Genomic DNA, 18484 nt, shown 5'->3' on the forward strand with positions numbered 1-18484 from the left:
CCAGTAAAGTTTGACCAATGAAATGCTATAAATAAAGAATATAATTGTTTAATCACTTAGAAATGACATGAAATAAGTTCATGCCTTAAAGTAGAGTTTTGCAGCTTCCTGATAGGGACTATACAGCACAATAGTCTATTTAATTGATTTCAAAGTCAGAAAATGTCACTCTGTAAAATTAAAAGGTTAGCAAGAATTGCTTAAAATGGAGGCCAGAAGAAAGCTTATCTAAAAAGCTAACTTACATAAGCAATAATGTCTATATTCCTGATTAAGGGAGATGCTTGATGCTTCAATTTCTTTCTTTCCTTTTTTTTTTTTTTTTTTTGGTAATAGGGATCTAGGGATTGAACCCAAGGGCCCTTACCCACTGAATCACAACCCCAGCCCTTTTTTGTTTTTAATTTTGAAAATGAGTCTTGCTAAATTACCTAGGGCCTTGCTAGATTGCTGAGGCTGGCTGTGAATTTGTGATCCTCCTGCTTCAGCCTCCCCAACCGCTGGGATTATAGTCCTGTGCCACTGCTTCCAGGAGGAGCATGCTTCTTAAATTTTGGCAGAGGGATTATAACACATTTTAGAAAGGGGGAGGTCTTAACTTTAAATTCACAAATTAAGTAGAAATCATAATATAATGACAATACCAAAGATTCCCTGTTACACTGCAAATTTGGGTAAATAATAAGAAATATTGCAAAATGAGATTACATTGATAAAACTTTCAATATCAAGCACTGGTGGTGAATGGAAGTTTAACCCTTGCAAACAAAAGGGCAATTCATTAGGGCTTAATGAAAACAATAGGAATATAAAACTTTCTTGGCTGTAATTCCACGTCCAAAAATAAACTTCTGATATGGAATTTGTACACAGATAAGGAATGGCAAAACAGTTTAATATGCTAAATCCAACCAATTGGTAGTAGATTTTGAAGACATGAGGAAAATTGTCAATTTCATTAACCTTCAAACCACTCACTCCAAGCAGGCTGAGAGAGGGAGAGGAGACCTGCTATGTATTTGTCAGCCAGTTCCTAGGATGGTCTGAGAAGGGCCCTGCAAAAAGACCCTGCCTCAATGCACATGCACAAAAATATCCCATACAACATAATTAAAGTAAGTGTCTGATTTCAAAACCACCTGGCTTGAGTTAGATTAGAATGAGCCAGTTCTTCAAAGTTTGACTAAACTGCAAACCAGAGTTCTAATCCCTGCATTAGACTAGAAGATTTGACTCTCCCTGCTCCTTTGGCACTGAGGATTGATCCAGGGTCTTGCCTGTACTAGGCAGTACTCTACCACTGAATTGTACTCAGCTCCATGAGGTCTTTTTCTGGTGTAGACATCCTAAAACTTTCAGTCAGCTTCCCTCTTCCATTCTTAATCAACTCAGAGGATAAGATTTGAGTGAAGGCAACATAGTTCACTTATGACCAACATACTTCTATGGTTCAAGGTAATGCAATAAAAGCAAGTGGATATGGCTTAGCTTGGGCTTAATGTATCTTCCACCTTTTCCTCCATGACTTTCGGTGACATATCTCTGAGTGACACACAGCATTCTGAATACACCTCATTCATGTTTTTCTGCCTTCCTGCTTTTGCTCATATTTTCCTCTTCATTTAGAAGACACTCAGTCCATTTGTGCCTGTGAAAATGCTGTTTTTCTTCAACTCATACCTGTTTCTTAAATCATATCTTTTCCACTAAAGGGTCACTGAATTCTCCTCCTGTCACCTACAGACAGTGCTTTTATTTGCAACTTTAGGATAGAATCCAATACATTTGTTTTTGTATTTTAGTAATTATAGTTAGTATGCTTGTCTCATTTTCTGTAATTTAAGAGAAACTTGAAAAAAGGAACCATTCATTATTTGAATGTGTGATTCCCACTATGCTTAGCACCCATTGGCTGCTTGATGAATATTCAGTATATTAAATATATGCAGCCTATGAATTAAAAGAAAAAAATGTGAGATCAGGCCTAAGTATTTATGAAACTTTAGTTCATCACCCATCATTATTATTTGGATATTATGGTCAGTGAACAGATTTGAGAATGGTAAATCTGTAATCTCATAGGTATAAAGATGACAAAAAATTTATGCTGTCTCATCAACTCAGAAAACTGGTACAGACTGTCTAGGAAACAGATGTAATATCACTCACTGCTTTTTGCTTTTCTCTCACTCTTAAGTTTCACAGTAGGAATAATGGACTTCCTCAAAATAAATTATTATATGACAAAATACCATTCCACAATACTCAGTAGCTCTGACACCTTACTAGAAAATGTGTCTCATCACGTCCTTACAGACTTTTGTAGACTTACATGATGGTGCCATTCCCTTCATTCAGTAACTCATCCATTTGCTACAGCCCAACTCTTAAGAATACTATTTGATGCCTGCAAAAGGGCTCTGCTATATGGTATTACTGTTTTTGATGCTACCTAGCTGTTGTGGTTCCAAGGGTGGCACTAAAGCTGCCAGCTAGATATACCCAACCATAATAGGTGTTGTAGTTGTCCCAAAGCCCTGACATCATCATCTTCTCCAGAGTCCTGAAAGTGGGAAAAAGGGTCACCGTAGGGGTTTGGATAGTCTAGAGCAACCATTGTGACCTTTGAACCAGAAGAAAACATATCAAAATTTCATTTATGCTGTGAGAGACACCAAATTATGAGTTTTTGGTAGGCAAAGCATTGCTGCGTGGAAGAACAAACATGAAATCCAATGGACACACATAGAACTCGGTACGACCAATGGCTGGTTGGGTAGGTGTCTAGAATTCCTTCCTTAGTAGTACTGTGTGAGGGAAGAACAGAGAAAGGAAATGGGGTTGAGTAGGATGAAAAAAGAAGAAAACTATAATCTCCTAATAATACTAACATAATAATAATAATAAAAAGATTCCAAGAGGTTATTTCAATCTTACTAAAGACCAATGTAATAATTTGCATGAAAGAATTATAAACTGTCAGTATTGATCTCATTTAGTCCTAGAGTTGGAAAAATTCCATTATGTAAGTGAAAAGGCAAAATGGCAAGGCAGCTGGGTGCTTATTTTCACAATGTAAATTAACACAGATGACATCTACAACACAGAAAGACTCCAGAAGATAAAGCCATTCCCTTAAGAATAAACGTATGCTCTTTGGAGGACATCCCTTTCTGTAGAATTCAACATTCCAGGAGTGACAAATATACCAATAACATATCAAAGCAATTAAGTGTCTCTTCTGAATCAAAGGCACATTGTGTATGATTAAGACAAATCTTCAGAAAATAAACAACACATCACAATACGTATTTCTATACTACCAAGAAATGATAACATTTAAAGTTGTAAAAGAAAACTACTAACCTCAGATGCTGCTATTTTGGTGAAGGTATTTAATGCTTGCTCAACATTAGATTTCTGTTTGGTAGCCAATAGGCAATAGTTTTCCATTATGCGAAGTTGTATGTGCCCATGAACAGTGTGAGGTTTTAGTTCTTTAAGGAGTTTTTCTGCTGTTCTCACTGCTAATTGCACAGACTCTTGCTTCTCAGTTGAATTACTGCATAAATTAAAAATAAATCACTTATCACTTAAGAAATTCAATGAACTTAGAAAGAGATTTAGGGTATACTGGGTTCTCTTTATAACTTAAAAAGTAATCATTTGTGAAGAATGTTACTCGATATCTTCTAATACAAAGTAATACATAGCAATCAGTATATTTTTTAAAGTAAAATTAACATCCCCTCAGTGAAACACCATTTAACACTCTAGAATGAAAACAAAAATCAGACAATATCCATATGTGAGCAATGTTCACTTCAGATAATATTACACTAGATAAATGCAGAATCATATAATTATCAAATGGTGTTATCTACTCAGTAAGTGAAACTGAAGAAAGGAAGAGGGAAAAGGGTCAGGTATTGTATGATTTCATTCAATCTATGTTGAATGCATTTACCTACAGGAAAACTGAGAGTCAAAAAAGTGAAATGATTTGTCAAAGGTCACACAGGGGTAAATTTAAGATTTAAGTTTATTAGACATCTAAAATCTATTCTATATCCTTACCATGTTACCTATTAGACTCTCAGAAATTATATGTGTTGGAAGGTTGTGTAATTTCAAATTCAATAACAATTTGAATATCTAGAGGCAAATTTCTATTTTTCATGCATATATGTGTATATGTGTATATATATCATTAAAGGAAATATATATATGGGGGTATATATATATATATACATATATATATTATATATATACATATATCAATTAAGAAAGGAGATACAGATATGTACCTCAAGAAAGGAAATCGAACTTTAAAGTCCAATCACTGGTCTTTTCTTCAGGATTTATGCTTTTACCTTGCTTACAACATTTCATACTGCCATCTCCCTCCTTCAAAGTTCTGTTCCTCTGGCTTCTGTAACACTGTGCAGCTTTGGTTCTATTCCCACCACACTGTTTGCCCTTTCCTGACCTCTCTTCCTCCTCTGGAATTCTTAAATGTTAACATGTCCAAAATTTAGTTCTCGAATCTGTCATTATATCCTACTTGCAAAGAAGCCATTCATGGAGTTCCAACTAGCCACCCTGTGCAATGCCTCCTTCCACATCTCTATCTCCAGCAATCATCACCCTTCTGAGTTCTAGTTTTGTATTTTATCTACTTGCTGCAGTAGCCTATCATTCTATAATAGAATGCTACTTCAACCTTCCTAAGACAAACATAAAACAAACAGGCCATTTCCCTGCTCTAAAATTTCAATGTTCCCTTTAATCCATACCTTAATATTTGTCATCAGAACATCTCAGCAGTCTAGTTCTAATTTTTTCCCACTTCTCTACATACCCTCATTTGACTACTTAGGTATAGTTACAAGTTCAATGAACTCCTATAATAATTAATACCCATTTTTAACCATGTCAGTTGTGTTTAAGATGCAATGGTTTCAGGTATTATGTTGTATCCTAAGTAGATTACATGCTACTGAAGACAGAATTATCTCTTACATGCTCTTTACATCCTTGTACATTGCCCACCAAGCCTTGCCCAATTCTGAGAGAAGGAGCAACAAACATAGTGTGAAGGAAATACCACCATTTCCCAGAAGTATACCACAGTGGTCAAGAATAGGAACTTTAGGCCAGGTATGAATCCTCAGTATGAATCCTGCTCCATCTTTACCAAATATCACTAGAGAAGCTGATTCTAGATCGTTGTGTAATAGTGTTCTACAGAATAAATAAGATAATGTGTAGAAAGTGTAAAGCACAGGGTTTGGCATAAAACTACCATTTATTGGATAAGTTACTCTTCTTTTTTTTTGCGGTGCTGGGGTTAAGTTACTCTTCCTGTATGGACATTTTTCCACCATTGTAAAATCCAATTTTTCTTATTTTCTATAGAGTGATTAGCGAAGTGCCTTCATAACATGTCTATTCTGATTTAGGGAGCCTGGCATTTCATTCCTGTTTCATTAAAATTGTCATTTTAACTATGATTTATTCGTCTGACCTTTCCTTAGTGCTAACTTAGATTTTAACTCTTTAATTATCTATAATAACTGTTAAAAAGAAGTTGTCAAAGATAATGGGTCAAACACCACTCACCCCAGGTCTGCATCCAGATTTTCGAATACTTCACCTCCAATAGTTTCATTGTCTGGATTCAAACATATTTCTATCATGTTATACAGTGCATTTTGGCCCCACTCACTATCTTTCCGAGCTTTATTAAAATGTCGAAGGGCGTCATTTGGTTCTCCAGTATACCTTATTAGATGTTAAAAACAAAATCTTATTTCAATCACTGACTATAAAATTCATAGTATTTGTTTAGTAAATACAATTATTAACATACTTTAAAATGCATCTCTATTACCAAAAAACTTATTCTTCTTTTTCTACAATGAGAAAAAAACTATCATGTAGAATTTATTTGCCAATAGATTTACCAAAGATACAGTCCTTTACAGTACTGAAATCCTGGCTCCAGTTTTGCTCTGGAGTTACGTTTCTCAGCCATTACGAAAAACCTTGGAACATCCTCAAGTTTTCCACATCTTCTTAGGAGATCAATCAAACGAGAAAAAGTCATATAATTATCTAGAAACAAAAAAATACTTCAGATATGGACATTTTCTAACTTTTGTTCTGATGGTTATAATCCTACTTTATTAATGTTTAATTTATATGAAATATAATTTAAATAGAAGTAAAGGAATTGATCAGGTGCTATAATTCCTAAAGAAACTGTACTTCCAAAAGGTTGATCTAGCGAATGATATAAGTTGGGCAGGTCTGATCACAATAAGAGAATGTTCTAAATAGGAACATCTAGAAAAATGTTTATTCATCATGAGTTACTTTTTAATTGTTCTTGGGACCAAACCCTTAGAGAAACAATCTCTATAGTAATCTAGATGTCTAATGCTGAAATTCAGGAGGACTAATTTGACCTCATTCGGCAAATCCACTATTCATTTTTAAAACTCTTTTTTCTACTCACTAAAGCTGGGAAACAGGTAAGAAAACATATTCTGACATCTGTGGTAGGCAAGTAGAAATTTTACTCAAGACTTTAATATGTATATATACCTAACATATCAGACACTAGTTTACCATACAACTTAATGTCTTAGTCAATATTTTAATTCTACCTCATCTTCTTTTACAAAAAAACCAATTAATTAATTTTTTTGGTTTCAGGTATAATTTTCAGGCTGGTTCCTAGAAAGGCTTTTTCTCACAATTCCATATAGTTCTCTTTTATCAGTAGCATAATAAGCTTTGAAAATAATCTAATAAATGTTTTAGACACTTCTTAGATAGACAATTTAAAAAATAAGGACAATGTAGAAAATACAGAGAATACAGAAGAAAACAAATCACTCATATTCCCATAAGATAAGATTATCACATTTTGGTGTACTTTATTTCATACATTTTTGAAAACCAATCTATAAATGTTTAAATTTACATTTATACAAAATTATTCTTTGCTTACATATATACAAAATTTGACTGACACTTGGGAATTTGATTTTGATTCAAAATTATATAGTAATATTTCTCAACTGTCATTAAGTGGTCTTCAAAGACATGACTTCAATGACTGCATAACAGCCTGTTTTATAAATAATACACATTTTATTTATTTCTTTCTAGCTGAGATTTGTAGGTGTTTGAGAGTGCTCCAGTTTCATTTAGCACAGGAATCATTTTAGGGGATTTGTAAAAACCCTTGTATAAGCTAGTCTGGTCACTTGGGGTGAGTCCCTAGATTTAAAAGACAAACAGAAACACATATAAAATCCCACGTGAAAGCAATTTATCCTTGATTCTCTTTTCCACAACAAGAGAAAACACTATATAATTCAGCAAGTTACTTTTGATTCAAAACAACCAAAGGTAGGGCATACAGATACCACGGAAGGATTATTTGCAAGAGTCAAAACAAAATATCACAAACTATAAAAATTTACTTAAAATTTTGTATTTTTAATAACTTGGTATTTTATAATCATTCACTGTTCCATTCAACCTGTAAACATTTACTTTATACCATGTTGGTGACTCACATTGTGTCCAACAGAGGGGATATAAGATGAATATATGTGATACCTGTAAAGTTTGCAAACTAATGGAGAAGACGAATATCTATGAATATTTTTAGCAAGATAACTGTACAGGATAAAGAGGAATGACAATGTCATTCAGGATTAGGGTGGCCAACTCACCACAGTTTGCCTAGAACTTTCCTTTATCATGGAAAGTCCTGAATCTAGGACACCAGGACATGTGGTCATTCTACTCAGAAAACATTAGGCATCTGCTAGTGCAAGTGGTGGCCCTGGAATGCCAGGTGTTTTCTCCAGGTGGAATACATTTCAGATTATGTGTTGAGAAATACAAAATGAACAGAAAGATCAGTAAAGTAGAGAAAAGGGAATGGGGTGGGGGAGAGAGAGGATAAGGGTAAGTACTGGGGACTTAACTGGAACAAATTATATTCTACACATGTGTAAGTATGTCAAAATGAATGGTAATGTTATGTATAACTATTATGAACCAATACAAAAATAAAATAAATAACAGCAACAAAAAAGAATTAGGAAGGCAAAATATGTTACTGGCAAAAGGACAAATCCACACAAAGACTTGGAAGAATAATTGCACATCATTTGGTATTGTTGGAGTACAAAATCCTTATACTGAATTTATAAATAATTGATTTTTATTTGTAAACATTCCAAAATAGCCAGTCTACTAAGCCAATTTATGCTGATGCCAAATAAAAGAAAGTTAGGTGAGGGAAACCCCAGGACACATGAAAGTATCTTTAAATCTTATAAAACCACAATGTGTGAGAAAAATATTGACAAGAACAGCTTAAAAATATTCACAAGGGAATAGGGACACTCTAAAGAAACAAGGTGAGATCATTCACTCAAAGGAAATGCTGTGAAATAGGAACAGCGTGCAAGAGGTGAAAATGCTGGGGATATCACCATTCAAGGTCAGCTCAGAGAAAAGGGACAAAACAATGTCAAGATTTAAGGTAGAAATAGCAGGAAAGAAAAAAAAAAAACATAAACCTGCGGAAGAAAAGAGGAGGTTTGGGTAAGGTTGGTGGGAAAATACTGACTGATTAATTTAAAGTGGAGCAATGTCATAGCATGGCTATATGCTGATTCAGAAAAAAAATGCTGACGGAAGGAGGGAGAGAGGGACCTGCAGGAGGAGAGTCCTTTGGTAGGTGAGGGGCGGTGACAAGTGCACACAAGGATGAGCTAGTAGTGAGTGGAATCACAATCTGGCAATGACATGGACTGGGTAATGGATAGATTTGGTGACAGGGAATGGAACACTTTCCTAGTTGGTTATATATTCTTAATCAAGTATGTGTTAAGGTTTTTAGATGAAGGTAAAAAATGTGGAGAAGGTGTTGGGAAGTCGGACAAGACAGAAGATTCCTGAAAAGTAGCTAAAGCAGGTGAATTCATTAAAGACACAGTAGGAGTGCCAGGAAGCCCACTTAAGATCTGTGGTCACTACTTGAGACCATTGCAGTGCTGCATTTTCCTTATGGCCATTTCAACTACTCAAGACCACATGTGGAATAATCAGAGCCAGATCCAATCAGGGTGGCTATTTTTCCAAGAGTTTACCACCTAAGAGAAGAAAAGAGGAAGAAATTTGACTGCATTCGAAAAACACGGCAATGATTAATTACCTGGTTTGCGTTCTACAAGCTGCTGTAAATGAAACACTGCTTGTTCATAGTCCTGTTTTCTGAACATGAGATCAGCCATCATCTATAAAGATAAAGTTGGTTTTAAAAACACTGCCATATTTTTCACAAAGTATATTCTTCTAATGAAGACTGAGCAGGAAGAAAATGCCTATGAAACTATAAGGAGGGGTAAAGTTTTACAAAAACTGAGCAGAGTGGCTTGAAAAACCAGTATAAGTTAATCAAGGACGCAAAACAGATTGTTCTGTTCACAAAACTGTATTTTTAGCATAAAATATGTTTCAAGTAGTGGTTTCAAAAACAGAAATTGAAGGGAATGAAATATTCTATGTGCTACTGTAGGAAATAAGCCTCACAGGAGTTGGCTAAAATGACAATGAGAAGATTAAAAACAAAGCGAAACTTAAAGTCATAAATATCTCAAAGGAAGATAAAGCAAGGAAGACTTATGGAGATTTTCTAATTGTGTTTCAAAAACAAAAAAAGACTTGTATTTCTTTTTAGTTAAAACAATAACTTTGAATGAACCTCACAAAACATCATTCATTCAGCTGTTTGCTCACAATATTTCAACCCAAGTAAAAATAAGAAAGAAAAGCAAAATTCTATTTAAAACAGACCATCCTAGAGTGATACATAAAGTTTTTATTTCTATTAACTCCAAACGTTCCACTGGAACTCTTAAATTAATCCAGCATGTCTAAGAACTTGAATCTTTTAGCAAATTGTAGTTTTATCCAAAAAAAAAAAAAAAGAAAAAAATGTTGCTTTACCATATGAACTGCTTGCCCAAGCCTCCCCTTAGGCATAAAGAAATATTAACTCAAGATATGAACCAGGTTTGCTATTACGCTTATAAATTCAATGCTAATGGTTCTTGGTCGTTATTGGTAAATTGTACTTATGTTAGAAATGTTATTTCTTCTAAAGCCAACATTACCATGCCTTACCACCTAGTATTGTTCTGTGGGGTAAAATTTGAGACTTCCAATTGGAATATAAAACTCAACTCCCTTTACAGCGTGCAAGTCTCTTGGACTGACCGTTGTAGCAGCTTCATTGTCCTGGTCATTCTGCAGCAGCAGTGCACACTGCCTCATGCAGGCATCAGGGTCATCTTGGGCTAGGTATAATCGCGCCAGCTCCAACATTATCTAGAAAGCAAAAGGAAGAGTAGTCAGAAACTGGTTTTCCCATAAAGAGCAAATGAGGAAAATGTTTGGATGAGATTAATCTCTAATTGATCAAGTTATTGCAATAAAAATGCTAAGCATGATAGACTAGGAAAACTACAGGCAATTTCACCTGTTTTGTCCTCTATCAAAAAAAAAAAAAATAGAAAAACAGGTAACAACTCAATTGAAAAGTAGAGAGAGAAAAGGTATTGTGAAAAGAACACTGATCTTAAAATTAGGAGGGATTTTAGTCCCAGAGTCTCTGATAAAACCAAATCAAGTCCCTTTTATTCATTTCAACCTGCTTTCTCATTTGAAAAATAAAAAATTTCAAGCAGATAATCTCTAATGCATGCTTCTGAGTTGAAACTATGACTCCCACCTTCTTTTTACTGACCACTCAAAAAGCTATCTGCTGTTTGGTTATGCCTTACAAAAGGTTAATTATATCAAGTCTCACAATGTGCCACTTAAGGTAATAGATTTATTGTAATCACTTGTATCTTCAGCACCAAAATGCAATTCTAATACAGAAGTGTACAAAAGCTATTTAATAAACTGAATTGAATTGCCTAGATGCAGATAATTTGTGACTGAGAAATTGTTTTAAAGTGATTATTAAAACATAAATGAATATTAAAAATAATGATCTGGCAGGTTTACTTTATATAACTTGTTCCATTACAATTTTTATAGTTTAATATTTTAAAAGTATAATGTATTTTGAAAGTTTTCTAGAAATAATATTAATTTTTAACTTGTTTTTCATTATATTTCTTTTCAAAACTTTTAAAATAAGCTAATAAGAATTTTACACTTGAGGAAATTACATGACATCTGTAATAAAAGGTGCTTAAAATTTTATAAAGATACTGACCTTGTTATCTGTTTCACAATGAACCAGAGCTTCTCTATAAAACTTAATTGCTTTTTCAGAGTCTCGCTGAGCTACAGAATGTTTTGCAATCTCTGCACAAATTTCAGCTGCTAAATGTTTCTGTGCAGGAACTGCATCTGGCTGTTCCATCTGAACACGTTTTAGTATCCTAGCTTGTAATTCTCGAGCCTAGGAAGAAAAAATAAGGATAAAAAGGAACTTTGAAAAAAAAAAAAGCAAGGAAGGAAATGAAACAATTTTCAACAGCTCACACACAGTATAATTTTACAGAAGATTTATTCAGTCATAACTGGCCTTTGATCTAACAAAGCCTAATCCAAAGAAAATGTCTATTAAGATCTCAAACATGCCCTTGTTTGTAAATGAGCCAGCAGGCACATATCCTTCCAACCAAAGTACTATAAAATTACTGACTCTTTTCCATGTTCTAAGGATACATACGGGAAGCTCATTAAAATGGAAATGCAATCATGAAATGAATACTTGGGAAAGATACCAAGATGTTATCATTAAATAATTAAAAATTTTAAATGTTAATAAAATTAATAAAATAGTAAGTATCTGAAATTAAATCAAATATTGGCAGGTTCCAGGTAGCAAGCACATTTACATACACTGTTGACAGCATATGAATTAGTTCAATCTTTTTGGGGCTTTCCCCCAGCAAAATATACCAACATCATAAAACTAACCAGGCTACTGAATTTAGCTGCTCCACTTTTGGCAAGGTAACCACTGTAAAGAAAAATGATCTCTGTTATTTGTTGTAAAAATAAACACAGGACTTACAATGCTAATAATCAAAAAAGAAGTCAAAAACCCTGGAAACAACTTATATGCCTAATTAATTGATAATACACATAGATATGGTCCTATGCCCATGCATAGAAACCTTAAAAGGAGGTGGTGACCTTCCTTTGGGTAAGAATGTCAAATAGGTTGCTTTTTCACCCATAAATCTGGATTTTGAGACATTGAGAGTTTCCTTTAATAAATGAATGAGAAGTTCTATGCTTTAGGCCTTTACAAATAAAATTTAACCTTGAGCTACACAAAGTCATTCATAATGTATTTATTGAACAAATAGCAAATGCCTACCATGTGCCATACATTAGGTGCACAGAGCACCTTTCAAGGAACCCCTGTCAAAAAACACCGGTTGATCATTGGTATTTGATGAATATAGGTTAAAGCAGGTTTTCTTCCAGACTGTAGGTTTAGTGGGTCATAATAGTATTCATTTGGAAATGAAAAAGGATTAGAAACTATGAGTATAAAGAGCATGTGGTAAAAAATACTATCTCAAAATGTTTTTTCTTGGTTTGAAGAGGAATTATTGTTAATATTAATTATCTGTAACAATAACCAGTTTAGCTTTGATTGTCAACGTTTACTTTTCCCTTCCTCTGTTTTATAATACATATATTCTTATAATTCCTTCAAGTACTTAAATAGAAGGAAGTATACACAATCCTTATAGTCATAATACGGTTGCCAACAGCATATGTAATAGCAGACCTCACTCAGGCTTGGAGGTCAAGTGAAATTGAAAAATTATTTCTCAATTTTCTCTATTTTAATAGCTTTATTTTACATATCCTACTAAAGACCACCTCAAAATAAAACATACCAATTAAATAAAAAAGTCATATTATTTCTCAAATGAATAGAAAACTATAAACATATTAGAAAAATATTAAGTGAAAAATAAAAAATATAATGTGTACATAGTAATTACAACTATGTAGTTAAGTATATACAAAATTATATAGTAATAAAATTGGTAATGTTTTATGTCACAGAAGTCCTTTATTTCTGATTTATTTAGATTTTATTTTCACAGAAAAGACAGTAAATGCATTAAAAAGTGATTCCCCCCCATAATTGTTCCTAGAATTAAAGAGTTAAAATAATCTATGATTTTCTTTCAGATCTCACCGCAAGTTTTAGATGGTTCCCATGATCCTTGCCTCCTGCTACTCATACCCTGTATAATGCCCTTCCCTGTGTGCAGGTGGGGCACAGAACTTGCTTGCAACCAAGAAAATATGACCAACTGAACAGGATGTCACTTCCATGATTATGGTATATTATATAAGACTGTCTTGCTAGCAGACTGGCTCTAGAGATTTTCTCCCTTGATGGCCTTTAAGTGACCAGATTTGCTGGCTCATCAGGCAAGGAGCTGAAGGCCTCTAGGATCTGAGAGTAGATATCATCCTTGGGTGAACTGGCAGCTGGAGCCCTCAATCTTAACTGCCTTGGGGAAATGAGTTCTGTTCACAGCCTGTGTGAACATGGAAGCAGATTCTTACCCAGATAAGTCTCCAGATAAGAACCAGTTCTTAACTGATGCCTTTCAGAGTCCCAGGTCTACTGTGCCTGGACCCCTGACACCAAAAAGATGTGAAGATAATAAATGGGTACACTGTTTTCATCTAGTACACCTGAGGTAATTTGTTATACAGCACAGAAAACTCACATGACTTACTTTGAGTCAAGAACTCTAGGGTCACAAAATACAAAATCATGCCTCCATTCCCAGAAATTCAAATTTTAACAAGAAGATCAATACATAGTTACAGTAAATTATGAAAAGTTGTATGGATGGGGAATATATGATAGGAGACCAAATTTTATCTTTAGGTCAGATGAGACTTGAAGAGTGACTAGTAGTTACAATCTGGTGAGTCTGAGAGAAAGAAAGGTAATGAGGGAATTGGGATATGGTCCTGGCAGTAGGAATTTCATGTGAAGGAAAGAAGGGAATACTACCGCTTAATTAAAGAATTAATTTGCAACATTACTTACAGGGTTAGTACTGACATGCTCTAAGTTCTTTTTCAAGCTCTTCTACCATCCAACTGCATAGCCTTGAACAAATATTCTCTGTGACATTCTTCCTCATTTGGAAAGTAAGGAAAGTATCCATTCATAAGGGGAAGAGGTGGTAATGGTTAATGAAAGCATAGGGACTGAGATAAGATTCATAGATAGACAGATACTATCTATATTTTTGTACTGGGTATTGAACCCTGGGGCATTTTACTATTAAGCTGCATCCCCAGTCCTTTTAATTTTTAAATTTTGAGACAAGCTCTCACTAAGTGGCTGAGTCAGGTCTTGAATTTGCAATTCCCTTGCCTGGCAGAACTAAGAGCTATTAAAGGCTGTAAGAATTCAGAATCTAGGGGCAAGATATTCACATTACATTTCTCTGGCCTAATATAATGGAAGGCATCCATGTCCCATATGTGGCTCCTAGTCTTGGTTTCTTATTTATCTGGTAACCTGTTAGTTATTTGCTCTTGCCTTGTAGTGTATTTTAGAAACAGAATGAGGATGAGGTCAATGAGAATGTCATCTGCTCAATCAATGTCAAGTCATAAGTTGGTATTGTTTCCTAAGAGCTTTACCATGACACATCCATGACCAGCTCAGTGTTTCAATACTCCATGGCTATGGATGAACTCTGGATCTACAGTAGGGTAACTAACTACAACACACCACCATGAGAACCTGACTAAGTAGAAAGCTAGCATTCCTGAGGTGAAACTGCTTGGTTCCAGTGTTGGACTACTCTGGGTTCCTATATAGGCCACTGCAATGTGCACCAGCAATGACTGGTTTTGTAAAAAATTTTATATCTCACTGTGACAGTTCTAAAGGTAACATACAGGGGTGTGCTCTAAATATCTAAATATTTAGGGATCAGATGGAGGTGTGGAAGATGGGTAAAATACGAAAGGGAAATAAGAGGGAATGTAAAAATTTAAAACATCAAAAAGAAAACAAATTTTAAGATGACAGATATAAATCCAAATGTCACCCATGGTTATATTTCTTATGTAGTTAAGTGTATTGAATGTAAGCAAAATAAATATTCTACTGAAAAGATTGTAAGATGAAAACTGTCAGAGTAGATAAAAGAAAAAAATGCAGATAGGTCTTCAACATAAAGACATAGAAACTTGAAAATAAAAGAAAAGAAAAGGATATACCACAGAAACTGTAACCAAAATAAGACAGAGTAGTTCTATTAATATCAAAGGAGTCTTAAATAAGAAACATCACAAGAAATACAGAGGGCCATTTTGTAATTACAATGGGACTGGTTCACCAGAGGGTTATCACATTTGTAAACCTTGATCATCAGATATATATCTTCTAAATAAAGGAGCAAAAATAAATAAGACTGAGAATGAAAAATTTACAATCACACTGAAGAATTTCAACATCTCAACATAACAGCAGATGATACAGGCAGACCAAAAGCAAGCAAACAGTAACAATCAGACCCTAAGAACAGAGAACATTTGAACAAATAATTGATGAACAAACTCACTGACATGTGCTAAGTACTTAGTAATGCCAGCAACACATTATTTCAAACTCACATGGAACTTTACCAAAATTGATCACAATGTAGGACATAAAGTAAGCTTCAAACAATTTCAAAGGATTAAGTTTTTCAAAGAATGTCTTTTTTAAAATCAGAAATCAATATTAAAAAGATTGTAAGAAAATCAGAACTGCTTAGAAATTGAACATTAGTTTTAAGTTTCCATGGAACCAGGAAATAATCAACATAGAAATGAGGAAATATTATGAACTAGATAATAATAAACTTTTGAGATATCAGCTAACGCAGAGCCTAGAGAAGTTGACAACTTTAAATGAATGTGAAAAAATCAAAGGCTAAAATCTACTACTTAGCCTATTTCAGGTAGTGAGAAAAAGATCCGCAAACCAAATCCAAAGTAGAAGAAACTAATGAGTGAAGATCAAACATTTAATGAAGCCAAGAAGGCAAAATTTGATTCTTACTATATTAGTAAGAATAAACCCTTAGCATAATTAATTACTAAAATGAAAAGAAAATAAAACTACAACTATCAGAACTGTAAGGGGACATTTTTTATAGTATTTGCAGGCATTCAAAAGGTAAAGAGAGAAAATGAACAAATCTATGTTGATATATTGGACAATGTAATGAAATGAACACATTACTTAAAAAATATAAACAACCAAACTGACAAGAGAAGATTTAAAATGATCAGTCTAAAATCTACTCAAAATATTGAATCCACTAAAAAATGCTTTTTATCAAATAAATGTTGAGGCCCCAATAGCTTAAATATGAATTTTTCCAAACATTAAAGAAACCATATCAATTTTTATAAATCTCTCTCTCCCATGAACACAGACGTAGAAAGCTTGAACAGAATAATAGGAAAAATCCACACATTCTGAAAATCTTTTTAAGAACTGCAGCAAAGTGACATTTATTTCTGAAATACAAGGGCCGGTTTATATTGGATAATCGATTTAATATATACCACATTAGTAGACAAAAAATAAATAGGATTAAAGTCAAATGATCACCTTGTTAGATACAGAGAGAGTATTTGATAAATTTAAATCATTTGTAAAAAAATGGTTGGCAAACTAGAAAAAATTCATCAAAAACCTGACGGAATACATCCCAAATCACTTAAAAATACATGTAAGGAAACGTAATAAAAGTTCTAGTTGGTAAAACAACAAAATCTAAAGAGAAATTAAAGAAGATCTAAGTTAAATGGAGAAGAAAGCACTGAGCTCAAATCTGACTTGGAGAAAGTCATGTGATTTCACACAAATATTACATTAAGTTTCCTGAACTATAAAACAGAATTAGAAATACCAACCTTTCTTAACTGTTTTAATAATTAGAAATACAAACCCTAGGCATTTGATCATCAGTTCTATTTGGGTATGTTTTCTGTGACAGTTGGGCCAAAAGGGATTGTTTTCTGCACACGCGTGGCAGGTTCCCTTCCACACCACCCCCAGCTCCACACAACCACACCTGCAAGCATGGTTACCTGTTGTAACGCAGTGATGGCATCATCAGGTCTTTCCATCTGACTATAAAGTTTTGCTAGAAGAACTTGACAACGTCCATCCTCCATGAGAACTGACAGTTCATTTACTATGAAAGAATGGAATGAATGTAAAGGAAAAAATACCTTAAATATATCTTGATATTTTTCTATGATTTGTCTTTAAAAAGTATTTTGAGAAATAATTAATAAAGTTAAAATTTTTTCAGTCATAACTGAAGTATAGCCAAATTAAAAAAAAACAAAAACAAAAATAAAAAAAAAGAACTTCAGGACCAGCTATAACAATCACTACTATAGAGAAGCAATCGGGGGTTTCTTTTTCTTTTTTTTTTTTTTTTAATTCAACAAATCTGAATAAAAATAGTATGTAACCAAGAAAATAAAATGGTGTCTACATTAAAAAGATGTATGCCTACTAATGACTTAGACAATAATTGCAGGTATCACCTATAATTCTAAAAAATCTGAGGACCTAAAATACATTAATTAACAGCAGCAATAACAGATTTAGGATTAAAATTGTGTGGAAGAAAATTTAAAGTACTGAATAGCTGGAAGTTTTTCTTAGACATGTTAAGAGATAATCTAACAACACAAATTTGCATTTCAATTTTCATTTGTAGGGGAATAAAATTTGTTTATTAAGTCATTAAAAGAAGATGAGTAGTTGCTACATGCCATTAAGAAGGCAACTGCTTTTTCAAAAATAACAGATACTTGATAAGCAGTAAACATCACCATTAAGAGCATTAACTTTGATGCCAACAAGTCTGGTTTCAAATCCATACTCCACTGCTTAGTAAAGGCTTCCCCACTTAATAGCCATTGATCTTTTGTACCTCCTTTTCATCTGCCAAACAGGGAAAATAATAGTACTTATCTCACATTATAAAATATAAAAGTTAATGAACTATTAAATAAATTAAAATATGTAAAACAGTTGAAGTCTGGTACATAGTGCTCTCCCAATCTTTTGTGATCTAAGGGTAATAATGTAAGAACCCTCGATAATTACAAAAATGCTTCTTCTGCCCTATATCAAGTACCAGTTCTTGTCACATGGTCTTTCAACAGTTTGTACACGTTATTTCTTTAAAATGTCAACCCGAGAGGCAGGTTTTGCTATCATTATCTTATAGGTAAGGGAAGCTCTGAAGTTGGCACAGGTGAAAACAAGGAGGCTGTGAGGGTGAAAGGAGGGTAGCAAGAGAGGTCAGAGAGGATGTAACCGTCTGCTGGGCCAAATGAAGACTCT

The 18484-nt window shown here is 33.8% G+C and overlaps 1 protein-coding gene across 3 annotated transcripts in view; it reads right to left on the bottom strand.

Moving 5' to 3' along the window:
- Ttc21b (tetratricopeptide repeat domain 21B) overlaps positions 1-18484 on the bottom strand; it is a 66157-nt gene that overhangs the window by 10613 nt on the left and 37060 nt on the right. For 2 of the 3 annotated variants that reach the window (XM_047545642.1, XM_047545643.1), the window contains exons 19-25: positions 17209-17315; positions 11321-11509; positions 10312-10422; positions 9248-9329; positions 5967-6117; positions 5623-5784; positions 3367-3562 (exon numbers count right to left, since the gene is read on the bottom strand). In XM_047545642.1, coding sequence (XP_047401598.1) covers positions 3367-3562; positions 5623-5784; positions 5967-6117; positions 9248-9329; positions 10312-10422; positions 11321-11509; positions 17209-17315 — 998 coding nt within the window. Of the gene's footprint in view, positions 1-431; positions 2808-3366; positions 3563-5622; positions 5785-5966; positions 6118-9247; positions 9330-10311; positions 10423-11320; positions 11510-17208; positions 17316-18484 lie in introns of all 3 variants that reach the window. The other variant, XR_007107764.1, reaches the window with a different exon arrangement.

This window comes from Sciurus carolinensis, chromosome 3 (genome assembly GCF_902686445.1).
Source record: "Sciurus carolinensis chromosome 3, mSciCar1.2, whole genome shotgun sequence".
NCBI classification, from domain to species: Eukaryota; Metazoa; Chordata; class Mammalia; order Rodentia; family Sciuridae; genus Sciurus; species Sciurus carolinensis.